Consider the following 24,888-nt stretch of genomic DNA (forward strand, 5'->3'; position numbering starts at 1 on the left):
TTTCTCTTTTGTCATAGATTATCACATTCAACTGAGCGCATCTCGGTTATTTTGTGCCCAATTTTCGGTAATTTTTTTTGTATATGATTGCTCATTTAATTATCTTTCTTATGAGCTGTAAACATTTTCATTTTGATGACGTCATCACGCGTAAAAACTTGAATAACGTAGGTCGTGTAATTTCACCTACACCATACATTTGAATATCTTACAGCTCTTCAGAATCAAATGTGACCTTGATGATTATAATTTATTATGAAAGCTGATGAAATGTAGATATGAATTCATATAAAAATTAAGCCTATCGGATGTTGTGACGTTATCATATGGCTAGTTGAAGCTAAAACGTTGTTTTTAAATTTCTTTAGTCGAAGTTATACAAATTTCAAAGAGCGCGCATTGCGCTTCTACGTGTCAAATTCTCTTCCAATCCTTATATTTATTTGCTCAATTAATTATCTTTCGAAATTGTCATCTTCGAGTTTATTTTGATAATTCCATCATACCAAAAAAATAGAACATGATGTGGGTCCCGTAATTTCACCTATGCTACACTGTATATAGATATACAGTATATACTGTACATATTGTATATGACACATAGGTACAACTCAGCACTATAAGTGTATATGCATCATGTCATAGGATGGCGTACATCAGCTTTTTACGATTGCATGTTAACGTACGTGCATGTTTAAAAAATGTTAATGTCAATAAAATGATAAAATTGATCACCTATAATTCGTCAAAGTGACGAATTAAATTCTAGTTAATATTGTTTTTTGTGTGTAAATGATGGTTAGTTCTGTACTACACGTTAATATAGTTATCATTATTATAACTAAAAACATTATTATATTATGATTGTTTTTTTTTTTTATGTAGGAAGCAGCTCTTCAAGGCAATGTAATAGCAATATGTTTAGAACAGTTGACTGATAGTCATCCGCTTTTACGGCAATGGTTAGCTTTATGTCTTGCTAGAGTATGGACTTGCTTTGATGCTGCTCGCTGGTGTGGTGTTAGAGACAGTGCCCATGAAAAGCTCTACCAACTATTAACTGACCACATACCTGAGGTTTGTACTTTGATGTTATTCCTAGTTTAGATACCTGAATTACCTAATGGAACATGTTGAAGAAACTTGATTAATATAGAATCAACCAATTAGCATTAAGATTATATATGCACATGACCCAGTTTTCATACAACAAGACACCTCATTAGCATAAATAGATTCTGTGAGTGATATGATTAACATTTTAACAATTTCTATTTATCATGCTCAATCATGATGGTAGACATAATCTTTTATATTAAAACATGCCTAATTTATTATTAACACTGATTTAATACAATTTCAATATTTTAAGGCTGCTCTAACAAAACACTTTATTCATGTTAAATGTATAGTTTGATTTGTATTACAGTTGTTTAGTTTTCTTGTATAATGTTTTATTGTAACTGTTTGTATTGTATGGATTGAGTGCAGAATCTGTTTGGGCTTTAGCCTGTTCTCACTCCTGGTTATTTTTTCATTGGTGACCGAATAAATATTATTTTTATTATTATGTAATCTTGTGAAAAAATTGATATTTAAACAACTGTATAGGACAATACAATAAGTGGTAGCATACTGTATATCATAAATTTTTAAACAGGTACGTGCATCTGCCGTGTTGGCGCTTGGAACATTTATTGGAAATAAGACAACAGAAAAAACTGACCATTCCACTAACATTGATCATAATGTAGGGATGACATTAATCAATGTAGCAAATGATGGAAGCCCTATAGTTCGAATGGTAAGTTGTATGAATGCTAATCAACACATTATAATAATAATAATATTATAATAATCAAGTTTTTCTACAATTAAAATAGCAGAGAGATATGAAATTCAATTTAGTGTGCAATAGAAATAAGGTTAACAATTTTTTTTAAAACTGTGAACACTTGATTAAATAAAACGGTTATTTTGAACCCATAAGTTATAAATTCATTTTGCAATACTTAAATGTGTATGTTTATATTTGTTATACCATCATTACAAAAAGGGAAGGTATAGACAAAGAAACTGATGCAACATTTGAATATTTTTTATTGACATTTTTATAGAGTCATGGCAGGAGTATTATCATATGACAATAAGAATGGTTTCTGCAATACATACAGATATACATTGTACTGTTTAAAACAATTTTTTCGAAATGAAAGGTCTCCCCTTATTTTGGTTTCCTTTGAATTTGAATGTCCCCTTGAAGTGGAGTTGTGGCTTGGTGGTTATGATGCTTGGCTACCACTCCAAGGGTCCTGGGTTCAAGTTCTGTCACATTTCAGGATTTTTTCTAAGGACAAAATTACAACTCCCCTCTCAAAGACTTGTAATAAGACTTTGTTTACCTAGAGCATCTTGTTTATATGTTTGTCTTGTGAACCTCTGAGGTTAAATATGGTGTAAATAAAAAAAAAATATACAATAAACATTGTTTCATTTTCTGCAGGAACTTGTTGTAGCACTCTATCAACTAATTCAACAATTTGAAGGGCAATTTGCATCTGTTGCTAGACAGATACTAGAAGAAAATGAGTCTTCTCTTGATGAGCAGAGCCTGTCTATACCCCCACCTGTGGCACCTGGTGGGTTTGTGGTTGTTGTATCTAAGCCTAATGGTAGTGTATACGGTAGTGCATCTGTTTTCGTTTGTCTTTGTAAAAACATTATGTCTGTCATCTTTTTTTATATTTGACAAAATGTGTTCCGCTCTACACAATTAAGTCATTAGTATTCTGTATTTTACTATCTCATATCAATATATCAGTTATTTACTTACATTACTTCCGGGATAAACACAAACTTGTATGACTAGAACCTTTCTACAATCATATTTTCCATAATATTGGAAAGCTATCAAGTTAATTGGTAGCTTTTTATTTATGCCAAAATGTAACATTTCAGATGTACAGATGTTAAAATTGCAATGATAGTCTTGCCATACAATTTTAACAAATTTGGTTAAATTTCAACAAAAAGTAACTCGTCGTGCTTTTAAACTATAAAGTCTTGTTTGAGGCTTAGGTAGTGGAGCTGAAAGAGTCATGAGTTACAACCTTAGCACTAGGTCAGGATTGGACCCTGGGATTGGAAATCAAGCACGTTAACCACAAAGCTACAGCTCCCTCATTATTATTACTATATAAGTAATTTATTGATGTTTATATAATCTTCATTTGTTGTTTTTAATGTAATACTTTTCTATTTTTATATGTCACACTTTTTCCTTCTGTGGATTATTAACACTTTCTTTCCATTTCTTGCTGCTGTATCATTTCTTCAATGTTCTTGCATGATAATACTTTGCAGTGTGTGTTTTGTTTTGTATCCGTTTCAACTGGTGCACTATAAAAACTGCCATTAAATATTGCTTTAATTATAGATTGTGGGACCATTACAATCAACTCTCCCAAACCACGCATATACTGGCCTAAAATGGAAAGTCTGCAATTCAAGATGAATTTTAAATAGAAAATAATTTGAGAATTTGGGAATCTGGCTTTGAAAGAGTTGGTTTTAATGGGAATTCCATTGGTTTTGCTTATGCATTGGTAGCATTGCTTATGCTTGATAGCAGTAGTGTTAATTGCTTATTTTCAAGGTATACTATACTGGGTATTGCTAGGCTAAATGAAATTCAATATTTGCAATACTTTATCACTTAAGGTGGTTTTTATGTTGGACAATATAAGACATATATAATGTTACTTATTACAAGTAGTTAATGATGTTAATATTTTCATCTTGATTGATGTATCCTACAAATAATGATATTACCGTGTAGTAATTAAAAAAAAAAACCTCACAGTGTTGATATTTAAAGGTGTGCATGGCAAATAAACACTAGTATTTAGTAAAGTAACACTTGAGGTGCACCATGTGTTTATGAAAGTAAATAAAGTTGAGAATGTCTCGTCTATGTTGTAGTTACACGACATACATACGAAGATATTCTTGATTTCCTTTTTCGAAACACATAGTGTACAGCAACACATACGTTACCTGACATTGTTCATCCTGGTATTGTTCCTGGCATGTTTGCTATTTTTGCATGCTTATTTACCTTCTCTCTTATCCTGTAGATCCCGAGGTGAATCGTCGAATGTCTGTCAATAATTCAATAAGAAAACAAAGAAATCACAGTCAGGCTTCATTACACAATGCATATCGTACTGGTACAAAACTCATTTCTTCATTCACTATAGTTAGGGGATTGTCTATTGGAACTAAGGGGTGCTTAGCTAAATAAAACATTTGTTAGGTTTCATTCAAGCCAGGAGATTGGCATTTTCACGGCTGTACGCTGACTTGCATGGGTGAGGGATGGGATCTCTTTTTTTCATGAGAAAGTAGCTATAATGTTTTACATATGGGCCTTAATCTAACAGTAAAATTAGTAGATTGAAAATCTTATTTTCACTAATACAGTAGTGTGATTTTGTAGTTTGTAGCAAAGAACTTATAACACAAGAATCTCCTGTTCATCCGAAGCGCGTAACAATTTCGAAAGGCATTGTGGGATAGAATAGAGATATGGGTGGCGCCATTGTGAGCCATGGAGTAGGGCGCCTGCATCAAATTAGAAAGTCAAAATCATAGAGGGGATCTGCTAATGCTCTAGGGGGGATAGAGTAATTGACTGAGGAGTAGGGCGCCCGCATCAAATTAGAAAGTCAAAATCATAGAGGGGATCTGCTAATACTCTAGGGGGGTAGAGTAATTGACTTCCTAGTTTGGAGGGGGCGCTGCTCCATGCTGTGAAATGGCGTTGCCCAGTTTGACCTTTTAACCCTGTACTTCCGATACTGTGTTTTGAATGCAAATTGAAGAACAGGAGATTCTTGTGTTATAAGTTCTTTGTTTGTAGTGATTGTTCGTTTATCTTGTTCTGCTGTATTGTTTGCATTTGGTAACAAGTACTTATTGTTAATTATTTTCCTGCTCTTTTTACTCTATTATTATATATTTTAATAATACTTTTACAGGCCTTCCATTGCCGGTTGCTGGTTCACCCAAAGCAGGCTCGGCTTCAGACATAATCCAAACACCTAACGCAGCACCACATAAAAGCGGCAATCACTGGAGCTCACCGACCAATTCCAGCAGTAATAACTGGAGTTTGTCAAGTAAAGCTTTAACCAAAATCTTTGGAGCATCGACTAATGTTTATATCCAAATATGGAAAATAATGTTAATGCTGGCTAGTGATCCTAGCCATGAGGTCAAACAGTTAGCCCATTCGTTGGTCAATGCCATTAATTTGAAGGTAAAATAACTGTAAATGTATTAATATGAAAGATACCCACTCGTGATTGGTATTCAAATGTAGTTAAAAACCTTCACAGTATAATTGTAGTCGTGTGTGGGTTTGTACAATTGCAAACATTTGTATAAGACCAGACATAAATGCTCTCTTTTATGGTATAGATTAAAGTGCTTTTAAACAAATGATGTTAATCTGTAGCCATTCAACTTCCAAGACAACTTCCAACAGTTGTTGTAATATCAATATTTTAGTCAAGATTTTTATTTATTTATGTATAAAAAATTGAATGTACAATGTATATTACAGGTTACGGTAACGGCAAAACCAAGGCATTTGAAAGACAAACGTCAAATAAATTCGGCTCCTTCAAGTCCAGTTAGGAACTTAGATGATGAACCTGTCAAAGTAAGGTAAGATCATTCAATCTCTTATCAATCGGCTCATCAACAGCATTAATTAAAACACAGTCTGATCATTTAAAAAAAAAAATGTTTTATCTGTGATTTTTTTAAAGTGAAAACGAAGTTGAATTAGATATACCAATTGAAATTGTGCGTCCAGTTGCTTTAAGACCTGGAGAACCAACACCCCCAGCTAGACCCCAAAATCCTGCACCAATTGGAATAGGAACCAACAAGGTACCCCATTCTTACCAATTTCCAAGGACTCGCAGGATATTTGATAGAGGACCTGTTATTTCATCTGTAAGAAATGTTATATTTTTCTCTGATAATTATTTAAGTAGTTTGATGCAGTACAGTTTGCATTATTTGAAAATAATTTATGGACTGTAATTTCATATTATTAAGACCGTTTTACACAGACGAGTGGTAACTGTAAACGGTTGAACGAAAACCCTCTCAAGATTGATACAGATGCTATGTGCGACAATCACAATTTTTTCCAATCACCCTTACCGCTCGTCTGCGTAAATTGGCATTTAGGCTTTCTTCTTGGAGGTATTGGTATGCAATTTGGCAAAAACTGAGGTGCTGCATTAAACAATAAAATTGACCATAATTTCTGGCCTACTGTAAATTAAGTGGGGGATTACACTTGAGTATGGGATTATACTTGTATACTGTATGTGTTACATTAATCCACCAGTTACTTCTTCCTTATCTAATATAAATATTGAGTGTTACAAGATTGTTGGTCCTCAAAATCTAAATTTGTTACAAAGCTACTATTTACTGTATATTGATGTTTTCAGACTCTGGATGATGTTAGTGACATTAGTACAACACAGAACTTAAAAATAGCAACTCAATTTTTAGAGTGGAGTTGTAAATACTTTGCCAGATCAGTAATGAAGGTGAGATTTGTGTGCAATCATATTCAATTTTAATGTTAAAATGAATTTAGCACTCATCTTTAAAAGACCATCAATGTGTAATATCTTGTTCACTGTGTTTGATACTACTGTATATAAAAGCGCAATATAAGTATGATGTAAAAGTATGTAGATATGTTTGCATTAGGCACTATATTAGTCAACTATTATTATTATCAAATAATTATACAAACAAAATTAACAAAATCTTGCAGCTTCCAGAAGAAATGGATCCTAGTAGCTTTGTACATCGGGAAAGAGAGTGGAGGTTTGTGAGAAACAGCCGTGTGCGGCATGAAGCAGAAGACCAGATAAAGAGAGCTTGTAAGTTCATACTTAAGTTTATTGGCCCAACAAGAATAATTTATATTACTCTAAAATAGTACTGAAGTAAATCAAAACACTTAACACTTAAATAGAATCCAGTGGCCATATTCAAACTTACATGAGATATTTCCTTTAAATATTAAGTATTTCACTTAACTCAATAAATATTCACTTAAATTCACAGTGTTCAATGTGAAAGGGAATCTATAGTATTTTTAGTATTATATAAACGTAACACATATCGTAATCCTAATATATTTTGTAATTGCAGCTGCCAGTACATTAGACGACCAGATATTTATCAATAAGAATCTAGGAACACCATTAGTGGTCAAGTTTCATCCTTATGACCCTCACATAGCAGTTGCAGACAAAGAGGGCGTCTGGTGAGTTTTGCAAGTCATAAATTTGAGTTTACACACACCATAGTGTTAGCACCCGAATGTGGTATATAGTGTGAGCTCTGGTGATTATTTGGTGTAAGCCCAGAGTTTTTCTAAGCAATGTGAAAGGGGTATTACATGGTTCCTTTTTAAAACAAAAATTATATTAAACTGATTTGATTCATAATTTACAATGTGTATAAGCATTTAACAGATACTAAGTAAAATAAAGCACTGTAATATTATTTCTGTAATCTTTTCAGCATTTGGAATTGGGAGCAAGGTGGCAAGATGAATTACTTCACAAATCAGAACCCACGTAATACAAAAATAACGTCTATGAATTTTATGAATGCGCATGATTTACCATTGTTACTTACAGGATCAGGTAATGTAGTTTTACTAGTTTGATAATTAAATTTATAACACTTAATTTTGATTTTTAAATAATTTTTTGGAAAGCCCAACTTTGTTTTTATAAACAGAATTACTTTTGGAGCAAACATACCATTTGCTCTACTCAACAATAATTTGAAATATACCTAAAAATAATTTACGATTTTCCTTATTGGCAACCATTAGTTAGTTAGTTTATTTTTATACTGGACGACCTCTTCAGTCAAAGACTGATCTCCCAGAGGGCCCAGTTTGGGATCAGTGGCTGTGACGTACTAGTACACCGGGGTAACCACCTACTCGTCTCGAAAGAGCTAGTTGTGTACACTGGACATACAGTCCTTATCCGAGAAGACACGTTCTACCACCGGAACCATGGAGTGAGTGAGCCTCGAACCCCTGCCGATGTTATGGCTACGTAATTACGGTTCCACTGTCCTAACCGCTCGGCCACTCACTCACCATGACTATACTAATGTTATTTTTCTATATATTTATTTGTTTAATTATTGTACACTAATCTCATTGTAATGTTTTTTCTATTTTGTTAATGGTGGTCTCTGCTTAAAGTCTATTTCTAGACTTAATGTGACCGACCACCATCCACATTTATAAATATTTAAAGATTTATTAAGAAAATATATGTATTATTTGTGGACAAATAATAAACAACAAACAACAATTTTCATTTTTGTGAACAATAAAATAATTTGGTTTGTATTCAAATCTATTTACAGTATAAATAAATTAGATAAATAATCTCCAACATAATTTAAATGCAGTCCATTAAATAATAGTTGACATATATTTTATAGACGATGGTTGTGTTAGAATATGGAGGGACTACACAAGTCCTATGGGAGATGGACTAGAGTTAGTCACCGCATGGCAAGCACTTTCAGAAATGTTACCATCTTCTAGAGGTAGGTTAATTCCTCATTATATATACAGAGTTTTTCATTACTTTGTAAAGCTCTGTCTGTGATGTGCCCAAATATTGTAGTGATGTTACATCATCATGTCCATATATCGCTACATCACATTTTGTTGTCATATAATGTTTGATAGTGTAGACAGAGCTTTAGAAACAGGGCACATTACCAGGCTGCATATTTTGTTTAGGCTCTGGTTTGGTTGTTGATTGGGAACAAGAATCAGGAATGTTGTTAGCATCTGGTGATGTTCGTGCAATAAGAGTGTGGGATACACAGAGAGAAATTAAACTTCAAGTATGTATTAAAATTCATTGATATTTATATGCTACTACAGTATATACATTCAATATTTACATATAACTTAAAAAGTCATTGATATTTTTACATGCTATATATACATTTAATATATATATATAAATACAACAGGCACAGAACATTAATTCTAAACCACCCGGTGATATACTGACATTTTATTAATTAATTTGAGACGATAAAGGTGGGGAAATCTGTGAGATTTCATATATACATATATCTATTTAAGTTTATTACAAAAACGAACAAACATTCAACAATTTATGAATAATTATTTTGTTGTATAATATTTTATAAATTTTTGTGTGTGTGTTAGGACATCCCGACAGGTGCTGATAGCTGTGTAACAAGTATAGCGTGTGATTCTGTTGGAAGATCTTTGTTAATAGCTGGCTGTGGTGATGGCTCTGTTAGACTGTATGACCGCAGACTAACTCCACTTGATAGGTAAGAATAAAATGAATTTAATTGGTTGTCATGTTATTGAAAACAACCCTGGACTGCCCTGGATAAGTTGTTTTACCCACATACTCCTTCCTAACAGAAAGCCAGACAGTGACATGTTAAAAAGATTCTTTTTGATTTGCTCTTTGTGAGAAGTTTTGTGCTGAATAAATTTCCTCTAAATGAGTAATGATTGTCTGTCTATTTATTTACAAGTCTTAATGGATCCCAATATACAATTAATTACATTTTCCGTTTACTTTTATTATATCGTTTTGCAGGTTTTTAATGATCTGCATGATGGTCATTAACTGGTTGACCTAAAGCAAGTTCGGCCTTTGTACTGACATTTGTCGTATTCGATTTAGACTTTCACCGTTGAGTACAGTTTTGCCGTTGAGTATTTTGAGCGTTAAGATTGTTCTTAACGAAAAAGCTTTCGTTGTCAACGTTTTCTATTCGAATGACTTTCTGTTGAGCAAAAATTTACAATTTGAATACAAAAAGTACTCAACGAATCTTTACGTTGACAACGAAAGTTCCCAATCGAATATGACAATTAACATAAAATCTATTTGGTTTTTTTGTAGTCGTGTAATGACACTGAGGGAACATAACAGCTGGGTTGTGAATGTGCATCTTCAAAAGGGTGGTGAAGGCAAGATTATTAGTGCAAGGTAAAAATATTCAATACGTTTAAATAATGACCATTTCATTATGTAGTATTGCATTGGTAAATATACCACTGTGAGTTTTATTTGTTATATGTTCTATATTTATAATAGCCATATAGTGTTGAACACTTTTTATCGTCCCATTTTTACATTGAGATCACATAGACGTCAAAGATGTACACATTTGGGATAATCTTATGGCTAAGTTTTTTTTTGTATTTCATCTTCATCCAACAGCGACCAAAGTCGCCCATAACAGGATTAATGTTTTAATAATTAAATTGAGTACACACATTTTGTTTTGTAGTGTAAGTGGTGATATACGTTTTTGGGATCCACGCTTCACCGAGTCCGTTAAACTTATTAATACTATACAAAATGTGCAAGCTATGGATGTTCATCAAAATGCAGGTTTACTTGCTTGGTAAGTGTCTCTTTACATAACTAATCTACTGTATAATCTATATTATAAAACTACTAACTCCCGAAACTTTGTCCTCCTAAACAGCACGTCTGATACTTTTGTCGTTTGCAGGGGCACCTTTTAATTCCCCTTTAGCTATTCGACGAAAACATGTTTAGACCAATTTCTTTGGATTCCATGTTCAATAATTCTCCACCAGTCACAATTGTGTCACAGAGAGGTCATTGCAATTGCAATAATAACTTTCAGGCTATGCCAACCAAGCCACTTTCATACAGTATCAAAGGAACGCATTGCGATCGGGGGCCATAACAGTACTGTGATCTATATCTTAGATTTTGTCAGATTGATGTGACGGATGAGGTATATTTTCGTGTGCCTTACATAAATTATAATGATGTTGTTTTACAGTGGATCAGCCAATCAGCTAATTAGCATATACAATTTAGCAGGTGACACCCTGAGTACTATTAAGTATTATGAAGGTTTTATAGGTCAAAGAATTGGACCTCTCAACTGCTTAGCCTTCCATCCTCATAGGGTAAGTATTCTTATCTAATTATCATATACAATTTAGCAGGTGACACCCTGAGTAGCAATATTGGTGTATTAGTATTTTAGGTCACTGTGACTTTTCAACATCATGTCATCATTATGTCATTTTTTGTTGATTGTTCAGCGCTTAGAGGCGCCCTTCATTTTGCGCTATTAAATTGAACATTATTATTACCTTATAGCTAATTAGTTCATTATAAAACTGTATGATGTTACAATATTTATATATAATCTTACAACATTATCTATGAGTTGCTTTCTTGCCATAATAACACAATTTAAATTTTAATTAATTTTGTATAGGTTCATTTAGCGGCAGGTAGCACAGACTCATTTTTGTCTATATATTCCACCGACAAGAAAAAATGATTTAATTTAAACCAACGGAATATAGGTATTATGGAATCATTTTAACTTTAGAGAATCATAATTTAAATATAGCAATGTTTATAAAGTGGTAGTTAAAATATGAGATGCTGATGTAATTCTTTTATCCACATTTTACTAAGTATTTTACTATCTAAACAATAAAACATGAAACACATTAGACCTGGGGTTTCTTGAGAAGTAAACACACAACACTGTGTTGAAAAAAACTACTAAATTACCATGGTTTCATGTTGTGTAAGATTATAATAAATAATTATTTAATTTCTATTGACAGCTATGGCTGAACAAAAACACAGACGGCATTATTTTTACTGAATACTATTTTACTGTATATTATTCAACATTAACCATTTATAAAAAAAAAACCACTTTATTTTAAAAAGCCAGCTAATAGCCAGCCTAATTTGAATATACCATTTAATCGTAATTTATTATAAATTGCATAAAGTTATTATTTAATAATAACCATATACTTTTAACTGAGTGAACTAAAATATACCAGCTAATTTGTCATTATCATTGTCACATAATTAAGTATTTATTATTTTATATTAATTTATTTCAGTTGATGATTGTCATGCTAAACTAATTATATAATAAAAAGTTTACACAAATAAATGTAGCTAATAATGAATAATTTAAACCACATAATTAGGATAATTTTGACCATCAACATTACTGTTGATAATTTCAGTTAAAAATCACTGAAATTAACGAGTATTACCTGAAGCAGTGTCTACAAACTAGATTTGCTTGTGTATTTGAAAGAATCCCATCAATTTATTTATTTTGAACGTCCTATTACATAGTCTTTGCATTGTTTTATATATAATTTCTAATTTAATTTATGCATTCTGTCATTGAATTTTGACAATAACTTTAGTATTAAGATTTTATAAATATATTGACAATTTATGTTGAAATATTGATAGGCTTTATTATTAATTTTAAATGTGGCTTTTTTGGCTAATGTTAATTTGGATATATATATATTTAGTATATAAACACATTTTTTGAAACAGTACAAATTATTGTATATGATAAGTTAACACTAAGTCCTTATTTTAAAACTGTAAAATGTTAATAAATAAACACAGATCGTGTGAAGATGTTATTATGATTTATTGTATCCTTTGGCCAATATAAACAATTCAGAAGACTCTTTGCGACTAGCATCCGGACGAACAATTTTACAATTCGTAAATGATTTTTCCAGATTTGTTTTCAAATTTCCATACAGATATCCATCCCAGATTTTACAGAGCATTATTCCATCCTGTTTTAATATAGAAGCTGCAAAGGCAAAAACTTCACTTGCTAAACACACAATGTTTTCATGGTCTAAATCTTTAATTCCAGTTGCATTTGGTGCCATATCGCTTATCAAACAGTCAGCCATTTTGTCTCCAAGGCAGGATATAATCTGTGATTGGTTTTGCTTTTCTAAAAAATTGCATTTGCATAATGTCATTACTCCTGGTATTGGCTCAAAATCTAAAAGGTCGATAGCCACCACCTTGCCTGAAGGTTTACTTTTGTCTGTAAAATTATAACAAGAATGGTAAAGTCATTATTTGTAACTATTGTGGAGTAGCTTTGTGTCAGGGTGTTGGCCGTACTCTAACGTAATTTGTACTTTATACAAAGTACAGAGAATATAATTGCGAGAAATTCTCGGGTGGGAGATAAACCCACGACCTCCAGATCACTAGCCTGGCAAACCTCTAGACAACCAAGCTTGCGCTGATGGCTAGGGAGAATTACTTAAGTATTAAGTACCAAAATAGTAAATAGTTTTGCAAAGGAGGTTGTATTTTATGTGAAATGCTCCTGACGTATAAAACAATACAATATCATACAGTATTCAAATATTTAAAAAAATAAACATCCTTGATAAATACATTGAGTTTACCTGTTGAAAGTGCATTAACCTTATCTGCTGCAACTTGACTCCATGACCCAGGGGCAGCGCCACAATCTATTACGTAATCACCAGGTTTAAAAATATGAAATCTGCTATCAATCTCCAGTAACTTGAAAGCACTTCTTGCCCTGTAATGTTGGATCTAGAACAATATCATTCCATCAAAATAGTATACAAACATCTTGGAATAACGACGAAGGCTTCCTGTTATGAATAGGCTATAGCTAGGCCTAGCCGTGTAGTGGATTGGTGTAGTGTGTGTAGTCGAATTGACCTCATCTCATGCTGTCAATGTGGCAATGCGCTCTGCTGGCTGAGTGAGAGGCTAACTAATTCTTACTTACCTGTGCTTCTTTTACAAACGGATCTCTCATTTGTCTAGCAAGCCATCTTTTGGAGCTAGAGGAATCCTTTCGCTTGTTTTGATTACCGGTATGTAATGAGTTACCTATAGGTCTAAAGATTTTGCGCAACATGTTTTATATTTATTAACAATAATAACACACGTGTCCTTTCAAAATGGAAAAGGGAAATCCCCTGAACATGTTCCAAAAGAGGGCGCGATTTAAAAAACAGCTATTTGTTTTTTTGTAACGTTCAGTAGTAACAGCAGAAAAAAAACATACATTTTGTTTACACATTATATCTCATATAATAGAGAATTTGGATTTTTGTAAAATATCGATTAAATCGTAATCTGGTGAATCAATTTATAAGGCAATCGAAATTTGTGTCGTACAGATCATATGGGAGGGCAAAATATTTTGCCATGTTACAACACTCAATTTATTTCAAAACATGTCGAAATTAGGCCAGGGAATTGTCGAAAATAGTTACCACAATACATATTAAAAATCGATATTTTGGGCATTTTTTAGGAAAATCCTTGTACTATAGTATAGGTAAATTTTCTTTTATTGTTTAAACTAGATGGCACGCTCGCTTCGCTCGCGTACCATCTAGGTCGTGCCCACAGATGGTTCTCGAATACACAGTATTTCCAGCGAGAAAAAAATGGAGATTTCAAATGTACGTACTGCCAGACTATAATACATTGTCGTTTACAGAAACGAATAAATATACACAATGATTTATGTAGTCAGCTAAAATTAGCACCCTGGGAATTACTTCCGAGAGAGAAACAAAATGAGTCAATTTTTTTTATTTGGACTCATTTAAACAAACCCAATTTGTGTTTTGTATGTAACATTAAGGGTTGAGGGATGGGGGAAGAAGATAGGTACAAAGAGGAAACATTTTAAAATATATTCTTATCCACTCAGTAACGAAATATTGTTTTTAATGTTTTATAGGCCTATAAATAATATACCACTAAATACAGTAAAACATTTACGATTTAATACGGTACTTTGTTAAAACTCTCACTGTCATAGTCGATTGAAATAGTAAAGTACATGTAACGATACACCACTACGACGTTTATATATTTTTAAATTATTAATTAATACAAACGTTGAGAAGCAACTGTCAGTAATAACGTTTATTTATTTGTATATTATATGTTTATAATCTAACAGTAGGGCCTACCCACATTCACAGTAATAAAGTTTATTTGTATATATTTTTATATTACATCTAACAGTACCAACACTCACAGTAAGAAATTTGCGATTCAAATTGCGATCAAAAGTGGTTAATACCTTAACAGTATTGTACAGCATTGCAATACTATTTATGTTTATTCTCCAAGGGGGCCCATAAATCTAAATCTATACCTCTATGGTTAAACCAAATAATTTGGAATGTTTATTTGTATATTATATGTTTATAATCTAACAGTAGGGCCTACCCACACTCACAGTAATAAAGTTTATTTGTATATATTTTTATATTACATCTAACAGTACCAACACTCACAGTAAGAAATTTGCGATTCAAATTGCGATCAAAAGTGGTTAATACCTTAACAGTATTGTACAGCATTGCAATACTATTTATGTTTATTCTCCAAGGGGGCCCATAAATCTAAATCTATACCTGTATGGTTAAACCAAATAATTTGGAATGTTCCATTCATCACAAATCAATACATTTGTAAAAACGTATATTAAATGTATCAAAATAGTATTTTTTAAAGAAAATCGGCCTGTCTTCAACATTATGATGGTGTACTCTAGCTGTTCAACCGGTTTTCAGCTATTAAAAACAATTATCGTAGGAGGAGATAGGAAAATGCGAAGCCTCCTCGCATTTTTGTGGCGGGTATTTTTCAAGATGGACATCCATTATACAGTGTATACCACGGTCGGAAAACACCCCTATTTGGGGCAAATCTTGGAACCTAAATTCGTTTTAACCGTCAATAACTTATTATCTAACTTAATTTAATTAGTAAACAGGGTTACATCAGGTGGTTAAAATCAGTACCGAAAGTACGAACCAACTTTATATACCATCGAGTAAAAATTATAAAAGTAAGGCGCGATTTACCGAATTTTGCCCTTACGTAAATTTATATATAGATAATGTGATTTAACAAAATGGCGTATAAATGACGTCACGGTTGAGTGATCACGCTGAAAAGCTTATTAGGATTAAGTTACAGTATTTGAAAGATATTGTGAAAATTTTGTCATCTTCAACATTCAACTTTTTTGAGATAATTGTTACACAAAACATAACTGGTTACTATATCATTATGTAACATGCGCAGAAACAAATATTATGTTCAGTTCTGCGCATGTTACCTCAATACATTAAAAAAATCAATAGTTTGGGCATTTTCGAAAAAAAAAAGGGAAATTTTTTGACATAACTGGTTACTATGACTCCATAAGATGATAATAACATAATAATTGATTTTTAAAAACTCGATATTTTGGCCATTTTCGAAAAAATCCCTGTACTATAGTACAGGGAAATTTTCGAAAAATGACCAAATTTCGATCTTTTTATTTGTTGACATAACTAGTTACTATGACTCTATAACATGATGATAACGCAATATATGTGCATATGTGGCAATATTATTGCATAATTATTCATTTTTAAAAAGTCGATATTTTGGCCATTTTCGAAAAAATCCCTGTACTAATACTGCCCATGAAAGAACAACAAACTCAACTGACACATTTTTCAAAAATTACTTTTTTAGCTTTTTGGGCTATTTAGGGAATGATAATACACCTTGTGGTATATTCAGATATTCAACATTTTAACTAGAAATATGAAATTTAAAAATCAAAATACCACTCAATTACAAGTGTTACTATTGTCACCAAAGACTAACTCAACTGCAAATGCCATGAAAGACTCACTCAATTGACATATTAACACCTATTATGTCATAGGAAACCCATTCAAGTGCACAACAAGGGTGTTAATTGCACAGCAAGCTGTGTAATAATTGTCAATAATTATTTTATTCAATACTCACTTAAACTTGTTTAGAATTGTTATTAAAGTATTAATTTTATATCTGGAATATTTAGAATTAAATACCCTGGAGAGACGATGTGAACACCGTAATGATTATTATTATTGAATATTCTCCCTCTTAAATTAATACTTAAAACTAAAGTAAAAATACAAGAAACATGAAAAAAATTTCCCTGTACTATAATAGTACAGGGATTTTTTAAAAAATGGCGAATTTTCGACCTTTTTATTTTTCGATAAAAGTAACCACTTTTGACATAAATGGTTACTATAGCATAATAAACATGCGCAGAGTCGAATAATGGGTTCTGCGCATGTCAATTGTGCTATAGTAACCATTTATGTCAAATATGGTTACTATAGCACAATTGACATGCGCAGAACCCATTAGTCGACTCTGCGCATGTTTATTATGCAATAGTAACCATTTATGTCAAAACTGGTTACTATAGCACAATTGACATGCGCAGAATCCATTATTAGTTTCTGCGCATGTTTCTTATGCAATAGTAACCATTTATGTCAAAGAATAAAAGGGTCGAAAATCGGCCATTTTTCGAAAATTTTCCTGTACAGGGATTTTTTCTAAAATATGGCCAATTTTCGACCTTTTTATTTTTCGATAAAACTGATTACTATAGCACAATTAACATGCGCAGAACCCATTAGTCGACTCTGCGCATGTTTATTATGCAATAGTAACCATTTATGTCAAAACTGGTTACTATAGCACAATTGACATGCGCAGAACCCATTGTTCGTCTCTGCGCATGTTTATTATGCAATAGTAACAATTTATGTCAAAGAATAAAAGGGTTGAAAATCGGCCATTTTTCGAAAATTTCCCTGTACTATAGTACAGGGATTTTTTCCAAAAAATGGCCAATTTTCGACCTTTTTATTTTTTGATAAAACTGGTTACTATAGCACAATTAACATGCGAAGAACCCATTAGTCGACTCTGCGCATGTTTATTATGCAATAGTAACCATTTATGTCAAAACTGGTTACTATAGCACAATTAACCATTTATGTCAAAACTGGTTACTATAGCACAATTGACATGCGCAGAACCCATTATTCCTCTCTACGCATGTTTCTTATGCAATAGTAACCATTTATGTCAAAGAATAAAAGGGTCGAAAATAGGCAATTTTTCGAAAATTTTCCTGTACTATAGTACAGGGATTTTTTCTAAAATATGGCCAATTTTCGACCTTTTTATTTTTTGATAAAACTGGTTACTATAGCACAATTAATATGCGCAGAACCCATTAGTCGACTCTGCGCATGTTTATTATGCTATAGTAACCATTTATGTCAAAACTGGTTACTATAGCACAATTGACATGCGCAGAACCCATTATTCGTCTCTGCGCATGTTTCTTATGCAATAGTAACCATTTATGTCAAAGAATAAAAGGGTCGAAAATCGGCCATTTTTCCAAAATTTTCCTGTACTATAGTACAGGGATTTTTTCTAAAATATGGCCAATTTTCGACCTTTTTATTTTTCGATAAAACTGGTTACTATAGCACAATTAATATGCGCAGAACCCATTAGTCGACTCTGCGCATGTTTATTATGCTATAGTAACCATTTATGTCAAAACTGGTTACTATAGCACAATTGACATGCGCAGAACCCATTATTCGTCTCTGCGCATGTTTCTTATGCAATAGTAACCATTTATGTCAAAGAATAAAAGGGTCGAAAATCGGCCATTTTTTCAAAATTTTCCTGTACTATAGTACAGGGATTTTTTCTAAAATATGGCCAATTTTCGACCTTTTTATTTTTCGATAAAACTGGTTACTATAGCACAATTAATATGCGCAGAACCCATTAGTCGACTCTGCGCATGTTTATTATGCTATAGTAACCATTTATGTCAAAACTGGTTACTATAGCACAATTGACATGCGCAGAACCCATTATTCGTCTCTGCGCATGTTTCTTATGCAATAGTAACCATTTATGTCAAAGAATAAAAGGGTCGAAAATCGGCCATTTTTCCAAAATTTTCCTGTACTGACCAAATTTCGATCTTTTTATTTGTTGACATAACTAGTTACTATGACTCTATAGGATGATGATAACGCAATATATGTGCACATATTGGCAATATTAATTATTGCATAATAATTGATTTTTAAAAGTCGATATTTTGGTCATTTTCAAAAATGGACAGGGAAATATTTTGACCCTTTTATTTTTTGACATAACTGGTTACTAAATCATTATGTGACATGCGCAGAAACAAATAATATGCTCTGCGCATGTTACCTCAATACATACTAAAATTCCATGTAATTGCCATATTTCGACACATATATTTTTTACATAACTGGTCATATTGTGACATGCGCAGAACACATTGCATATATTGTAGTATTATTATTAAGCATTATTGTCGAAAAATAAAAAAGAAAAATGTTGTCCAAACTTCTGAAAAATAATAATATCACTCACTAATAACTATTACATTTTACAGCCTGAATTTTATTTAAATATTCAAATTTACTTAAATAGGTGGGTATCTCTAGATTGCTCGCTTCATAGGTTTACATAATAATAATAATAATTAATTGTATATTAAAAAAATAAAGTTATATGGCTATATATACTCTTTTTTTATATAGTAGGCCTTCTTAATGCCGTATTTAATTATGCCACATTTAATCATGTGTAATGCCTCTTGATTCCTGGTGACTTAATTTGTGTTATATTAATTACCCGCACACACTCATGAATCGGTTAACTCTGGAGAAGAAGCTCCTTCGTCATCTTAACACAATGTATAAGAATGATGTTAGTAGGCCCAATCACATTCATTGACGTTAATATTATTTTATTATTCGATTAAAAAAAAAATAAGCATAATTATTTAATTTTGTTTTTCCCTCATATGCGTATATTATACGGCTATTTACGATACGGTTCCTCATTGCTCAAACGAAACATATTATAGTAATGTTGATAAAAGGAGGGCGGGGAGTTATTTGCTGACACTTAGATACACCTGTAAATACATATCACCAATACTTAACCTATGATACATTAAAGAAGATATAACAGTTAAAATGCAAATTTTAACTTTCTAATTTACAAGATAATCCAGCTGAATTACTGTAGCTACCCATCGATATATAATAATTATATAATACATTTACAGACAGAGAAATTAACCACCCAGTGATATACTGGGCATTCATTCAGAAACTGTAAAGATGAGAGAATCTGTGAGAATGAGAAAAAATCCACCCCATTCGAGATGTGAGCCCGGAATATTTTGTTTCATATGCGGACATCCTACCATTAGACCAATATAATTATTATATAGAATTTAACCGAAAGAAATTGTATTTTTAGTCCTACGGTAGTATATGTAAGAGATCTATAATCTAGTGTTACAGACCTAGACAAACAATTACAATTTTTAAATACAGTATTCAGTCAGTGTTCTCTAAGTCTAAAGTGGTTTTATAACGTGATCACATTCAATTCGATGTGACTTTTAACAATTTTTGTGAAGGATATGTGTGAAGGTAAACAAAGCTTATATCATGCCTATTGTAATTGGCATTTCAAACATAATCAATCGTAATCTTAATATAACATATGCCTACAATCCTGATTTACAATCCTGATTTACAATCATTGTGAGTGTTCTTTCAAAGGTGCAAACATGTATAAAGAAATATCTCTTAAGATTTTAGATAGCTAAGGCTACTCCTAGCTATGCCACAAAATTAATATTTTTATTGAGTTTTTTCTTCAATTTTGGCTTTTCTTCTGGTCCACCACCCATTTTCGAAATAATATCATCAAACTTTTGAGCATCGAAATAAACTTTAGCAATTGTATCCAGCAACTGATCAACCTTACTGGGGAATTCCGAAATCTTTTCTTCAATTTCGGTTGCAGGTGTTTTATCAACATCTTTATTATTCTTTTCATGAAGCAAGTCCCGAGCTTTGTTCATCCCAAGAAGTCCTTTGAAATGACGCATAATGAAATCAACCATTTCATAATCATTTGCCTGTTGGTCGTTGTCATGTTTCACCTCAGTAAACGATTCATTTAAAATAGTAAGGAACATGTTAATAAGTAGGAACGGCATGAAAGCCATGTACAAGAAGAAGAATATTGGACCAAGCAACCCACTTGCCGTACTGATGCTTTCAAAGTCAAAAGCACCAAGCAGGGTTCCGATAAGACTTTCCATTGTATAGACTACATCTGAAAAGTCAAACAGAATAGTGACAAATAACTGATAAAAGATTGAGACAAAGGCGAAAAAGACAACAAAGAACATGATTCCAAAGTAAAATAGATCCTTGGCACAAGCTCTTAGTGTAGTTGACAGAAGTGCCATCCTTCGATTAAATCGCAGTAACTTCAGAAACTTTGTTGTTCCCAGAAAAACAACAGTACCCAGCATGTACATAAACACTTCATTCCAGTTGGCAACATATTGCAATTTTATGTATTCTTTACTTCCATTCTCCTTAAACTTTTCGACAAGTTCCTTACTGACAACGTGCCGATAGAAGTAAAGAACCACTCCAGCTATCGATATTGAAATAATGAGAAATTCTATCCAGTTCCAGAATTTAGAAAAGTATTTTTTGCCCTCTCTTCGAAAGTTGTTAATTTCTTTGACAATAAAAAATATCATAAACCCTATAAATATACCTTCACTAATAATGACAAACATGGCAAAGCCATGATACGTTCTAAGGAGATGGATTACATCTATCCGTTCAGTTGGATACAGAGATCCAGTTGGCAGAAACTCAACTAACATGTTGATGACTCCGAAGAGATTCACTTCTGCGTTGTATACGGAAAACTCTACAAATATCGCGCGGGTGTGTTTGTCAATCCAGTGCTGGCTGTGAAGCTTGTCTATTCGACTCTGTACGTAATCAATATCACCACTTAAATCTATGATATACCCGCCGCCACTGTACAAACCATGACGTCCAAGAAATGGGTAACTATCTAAGACATCCCAGTCTGTGTATTGGAACTCAATGGCCTGGTGCTTTAAGGTTTCATTATATTTTGTCCATTCTGCTCCGTAGTTGGACACATCAGAATCACCGACTGAGTATGCAACATTACAGGTATTTACTATGTCTTCAAAGTACTCATGTGGATCGCATAAATCTGAAATAATCAAACATAGTTACAGTTATGGGACAGTAAGTTGAACAATCATAACAACTTTTAATTATTAGTCTGTAAAGACTAGGTGGCAATGATGCGTTGTTAGTTGTCTTTGTATTTTTCTAGACTTTAATACTTTTGCAAATTTAAAATTTTAATCTATACTGTATAGTATTTTTTTAAACAAAATATAAACTTTGTTGAAAACTATTAAACTGGTACTGAAACAAGTTCCAATAGGTAAGCAAGAAAAAGCAAGAACAACACACCTGGAATAACGCGTTGTTGACGAACAACTGCATAACCAAGTATAAGTGAATGGCGGTCACTGAAATACCAATTCTCCTTGGGTGCTTGGCCGTTATACCAGTCAGGCACTTGAAGGGAAGGCACAAGAACGTCTCTTAACCAACTCCAATACATTTCTCTAGTTGTAATCTAAAACAATTACAAGTAAATATATGGTTTGTGTTATGTGGATATATGTTATATGTTTTTTTTGCTTTAAAGAATCCTAAGTAGATAGTTTTAGAAATGTTGCATTGATGGTAGCATTGATGGTAGCTTAGTTTAATATTTTTGTATTTTGCGTGTGTTTCCTCCTGTAAACAATTTAATCTTGAGTTTACTGTACGTGAAAAGAATTAACAAAAAATACATATATAGTATTTAGTGAAATACAACAAGTAATATGAAGAGTAACATACCTTGTTAAAGTTATTTATAGGGCCTTGGATATTCGATGAGAGAACACTTTTAACATCATAAGCCATAGAATTTGTATTACCATAACTGACAACCATCAAAATGATCACAAAGAAAGAGTAAAAGCAAATTTCACGAAATATAGAAAACATTTTTATTTCTTTTAGTCGTTGTTCACGAGCTCTTTCAAGGTCTTCGGGTTTTTGTGGTTGATAAGTTATCTTTCTACTTCTTCCTTCTATAAAGACAAGAGAAACATCTGTTGTAATAATAATGATTTATGAATAACAGGGAGCTTTTGATTTGGGACGACCAAACTACGCCATGTGGAGATATTGAGACATGTGTCCATAGCTCCCCACTCCGACACAGTTTTGATGGTTTTTAGATCCAGGTGACGGCCGGCGACACATCGATTGACTGACCCAGGTTGGTTGTTGCAAAAGCTCCATCATGTGTTAATAATAACAAATAATAGTTCATAACAAGTTAAACTTATTTTCCACTAGGTGAATATATTTGCGCGAAACAACCAATCCTGAGTTTTGATTTGCTGCACAATTTTCACGTCACAAAAAGTAGTTGAAATTTTGAATACGCATGCGCACTAGTCAACGTTTTCCTTAAATTGTTAATTTCAGGAGTAGAGTTACCACATTAAACTACCACCTTACATTAATCTAGCACTAGTATAAATACAATTTTTAACAACCCACCAACTGGTAAATGTAGCCACTCTTCGTCAGTTTTCAAATAAAATTCTTCTTCGTCATCATCCATATCTTCCTCTTGTTCAGCTCCTGGTGTTTTCATAATACAGGCGATGAACACAGCAATGAGGACAACCTTTAACAGACAATTAATTGTTTATTTGTAATTCATTGCTTTCAAACCTATTAATGTACACCATTATCATAGTAAATTGTACGCATTTCTCACCTTTATTGGCTGAGTAAAGAGAATTGCTGTAAAAAAACTAATGAACAGTGAAGCAAGCCACATAGATGTTTCGTCATTTCCAAGTTGAATACCATAGAAGATAACAAACACAGTTGCAGTTGCTGTACTTAATATCGTCAGGATCCAAGCAATAATGATACACCACCAAGGGAAACCAAAGCGCACTTTCTTCTTTTTCTTTTTTACCGGTACCGATGCAGTAGTTGTAACTACAATTGGTTCTAATTGTTCATCGTTCTTTGATTTGTGAGGCTTGGTTTTAACTTCCTGGAGATCTTCTCCATCTAAATTGGAGAACTTTACAGCTGATGGAGTTACCTAGAATAAAGACAAATAACAATAATAATTTTTTTCATGAATGCTAATCATCAACCATCAATCAATACCATATAAATTAAAGATAAATAAAACTAAACATAATATTGATGTTTTTCAAGAATGCTGAAGAGAGCATAAAGAAACGTTCTAATATTTTGTCACAAACATACTGTAGGCCTATACACAGTACCTAATGTTGAAATCCTCCTCATTTAAATACTATAATTGACAATGAACGTTAAAGAAGACTTAAAAGACCATACCAGAGTATTTCTGTCCAATTTATTTTTCTTCTGAAACGCCTTTGATTGCTTCTCATATGCTGCCATAATACGAGATTTACGTTTCTTCCGCGGACGAGACTTACGAAAGAAATTCACAACAAGTAAACTTATAGGGAATACAAGAAGGCTTGATTCCAATCCGATCATAACCTGTAAAATACAAAGAAAAATGCCAATACAAAAACATTTTTATTTTTTATTCGATACTATAAAGATCAATTGGTGAAGTAATATCAAAGGATAAAAAATGTGAATATTCATTACCGATGCTGGAGTGATGGTTAATGGTCCAATTTTGACAGGGTTTTCGGAACCAGCAGGTGGAATAACCTTATAGAACATGATACTGACGAGCATTTCAAGCCACAACGCCATCAGACAACATCCCGCCCTCTGTAGACGAGTAAACCTGTTGCCAACAGGACGAGAAAGAATTGAAAACCACAGATGACCATCATTCAAATTCTTTCGTGTGTGGTTTGAGAACACGTGACTGAACTCTTGCATTTCGTCTTTACCGGCAACAGCGATCAGACGATCGATCTAAATTATGAAAATAAAATTAAATTATTCGAGGCGTTAAATCAGAATCTAGACCGCTATTAGAGTGTTGTGATGGCCCTAGTTAT

At 32.6% G+C, this 24,888-nt stretch overlaps 3 protein-coding genes across 8 annotated transcripts in view; 1 reads left to right on the forward strand and 2 right to left on the reverse strand.

The window, feature by feature from the left end:
* LOC140059434 (regulatory-associated protein of mTOR-like) overlaps positions 1-12,030 on the forward strand; it is a 26,360-nt gene extending 14,330 nt beyond the window's left edge. The window contains exons 15-32 of one of the 5 annotated variants that reach the window (XM_072105351.1): positions 886-1,077; positions 1,661-1,804; positions 2,504-2,684; positions 4,137-4,229; positions 5,040-5,320; positions 5,627-5,730; positions 5,835-6,024; positions 6,534-6,635; positions 6,869-6,977; positions 7,252-7,366; positions 7,627-7,751; positions 8,575-8,682; positions 8,882-8,988; positions 9,323-9,453; positions 10,041-10,127; positions 10,432-10,548; positions 10,960-11,089; positions 11,407-12,030. In XM_072105351.1, the coding sequence (XP_071961452.1) occupies positions 886-1,077; positions 1,661-1,804; positions 2,504-2,684; positions 4,137-4,229; positions 5,040-5,320; positions 5,627-5,730; positions 5,835-6,024; positions 6,534-6,635; positions 6,869-6,977; positions 7,252-7,366; positions 7,627-7,751; positions 8,575-8,682; positions 8,882-8,988; positions 9,323-9,453; positions 10,041-10,127; positions 10,432-10,548; positions 10,960-11,089; positions 11,407-11,472 (2,382 nt within the window). In that variant the 3' untranslated portion in view covers positions 11,473-12,030. The remainder of the gene's footprint in view (positions 1-885; positions 1,078-1,660; positions 1,805-2,503; positions 2,685-4,136; positions 4,230-5,039; positions 5,321-5,626; positions 5,731-5,834; positions 6,025-6,533; positions 6,636-6,868; positions 6,978-7,251; positions 7,367-7,626; positions 7,752-8,574; positions 8,683-8,881; positions 8,989-9,322; positions 9,454-10,040; positions 10,128-10,431; positions 10,549-10,959; positions 11,090-11,406) is intronic. The other 4 variants (XM_072105362.1, XM_072105371.1, XM_072105378.1 and 1 more) reach the window with 4 other exon arrangements.
* Positions 12,031-12,558: 528 nt separating this feature from the next.
* On the reverse strand, positions 12,559-13,941 carry LOC140059464 (rRNA methyltransferase 2, mitochondrial-like). Of its 2 annotated transcripts, none has more exons than XM_072105401.1 (3): positions 13,762-13,941; positions 13,406-13,559; positions 12,559-12,936 (listed from the first exon to the last, which is right to left on the reverse strand). In XM_072105401.1, exons 1-3 carry the CDS (start codon positions 13,891-13,893, stop codon positions 12,608-12,610), a joined length of 615 nt encoding a protein of 204 aa, XP_071961502.1. In that variant the 5' UTR covers positions 13,894-13,941; the 3' UTR covers positions 12,559-12,607. The 2 variants fall into 2 exon arrangements, with proteins under 2 accessions (XP_071961502.1, XP_071961494.1); XM_072105393.1 differs by having other exon boundaries at positions 12,559-13,032.
* Positions 13,942-18,887: 4,946 nt separating this feature from the next.
* LOC140059485 (polycystin-1-like) overlaps positions 18,888-24,888 on the reverse strand; it is a 29,389-nt gene continuing 23,388 nt past the window's right edge. Inside the window, exons 31-37 of the mRNA XM_072105416.1 lie at positions 24,524-24,802; positions 24,239-24,409; positions 23,637-23,975; positions 23,414-23,543; positions 22,700-22,935; positions 22,262-22,430; positions 18,888-21,992 (exon numbers count right to left, since the gene is read on the reverse strand). Of these exons, the coding sequence (XP_071961517.1) occupies positions 20,557-21,992; positions 22,262-22,430; positions 22,700-22,935; positions 23,414-23,543; positions 23,637-23,975; positions 24,239-24,409; positions 24,524-24,802 (2,760 nt within the window). The 3' untranslated portion in view covers positions 18,888-20,556. The remainder of the gene's footprint in view (positions 21,993-22,261; positions 22,431-22,699; positions 22,936-23,413; positions 23,544-23,636; positions 23,976-24,238; positions 24,410-24,523; positions 24,803-24,888) is intronic.

Source organism: Antedon mediterranea, chromosome 1, assembly GCF_964355755.1.
Source record: "Antedon mediterranea chromosome 1, ecAntMedi1.1, whole genome shotgun sequence".
NCBI lineage: Eukaryota > Metazoa > Echinodermata > Crinoidea > Comatulida > Antedonidae > Antedon > Antedon mediterranea.

What these genes read in the sequence shown, in the direction of transcription:
- LOC140059464 (XM_072105393.1), bottom strand. Translation starts at nt 13,893, where the DNA reads ATGTTGCGCAAAATCTTTAGACCTATAGGTAACTCATTACATACCGGT. An exon ending in CGTTTGTAAAAGAAGCACAG is followed by an intron (nt 13,560 to 13,761) that starts GTAAGTAAGAAT and finishes ATATTGTTCTAG; the next exon opens with ATCCAACATTACAGGGCAAG. An exon ending in GGTTAATGCACTTTCAACAG is followed by an intron (nt 13,033 to 13,405) that starts GTAAACTCAATG and finishes ATAATTTTACAG; the next exon opens with ACAAAAGTAAACCTTCAGGC.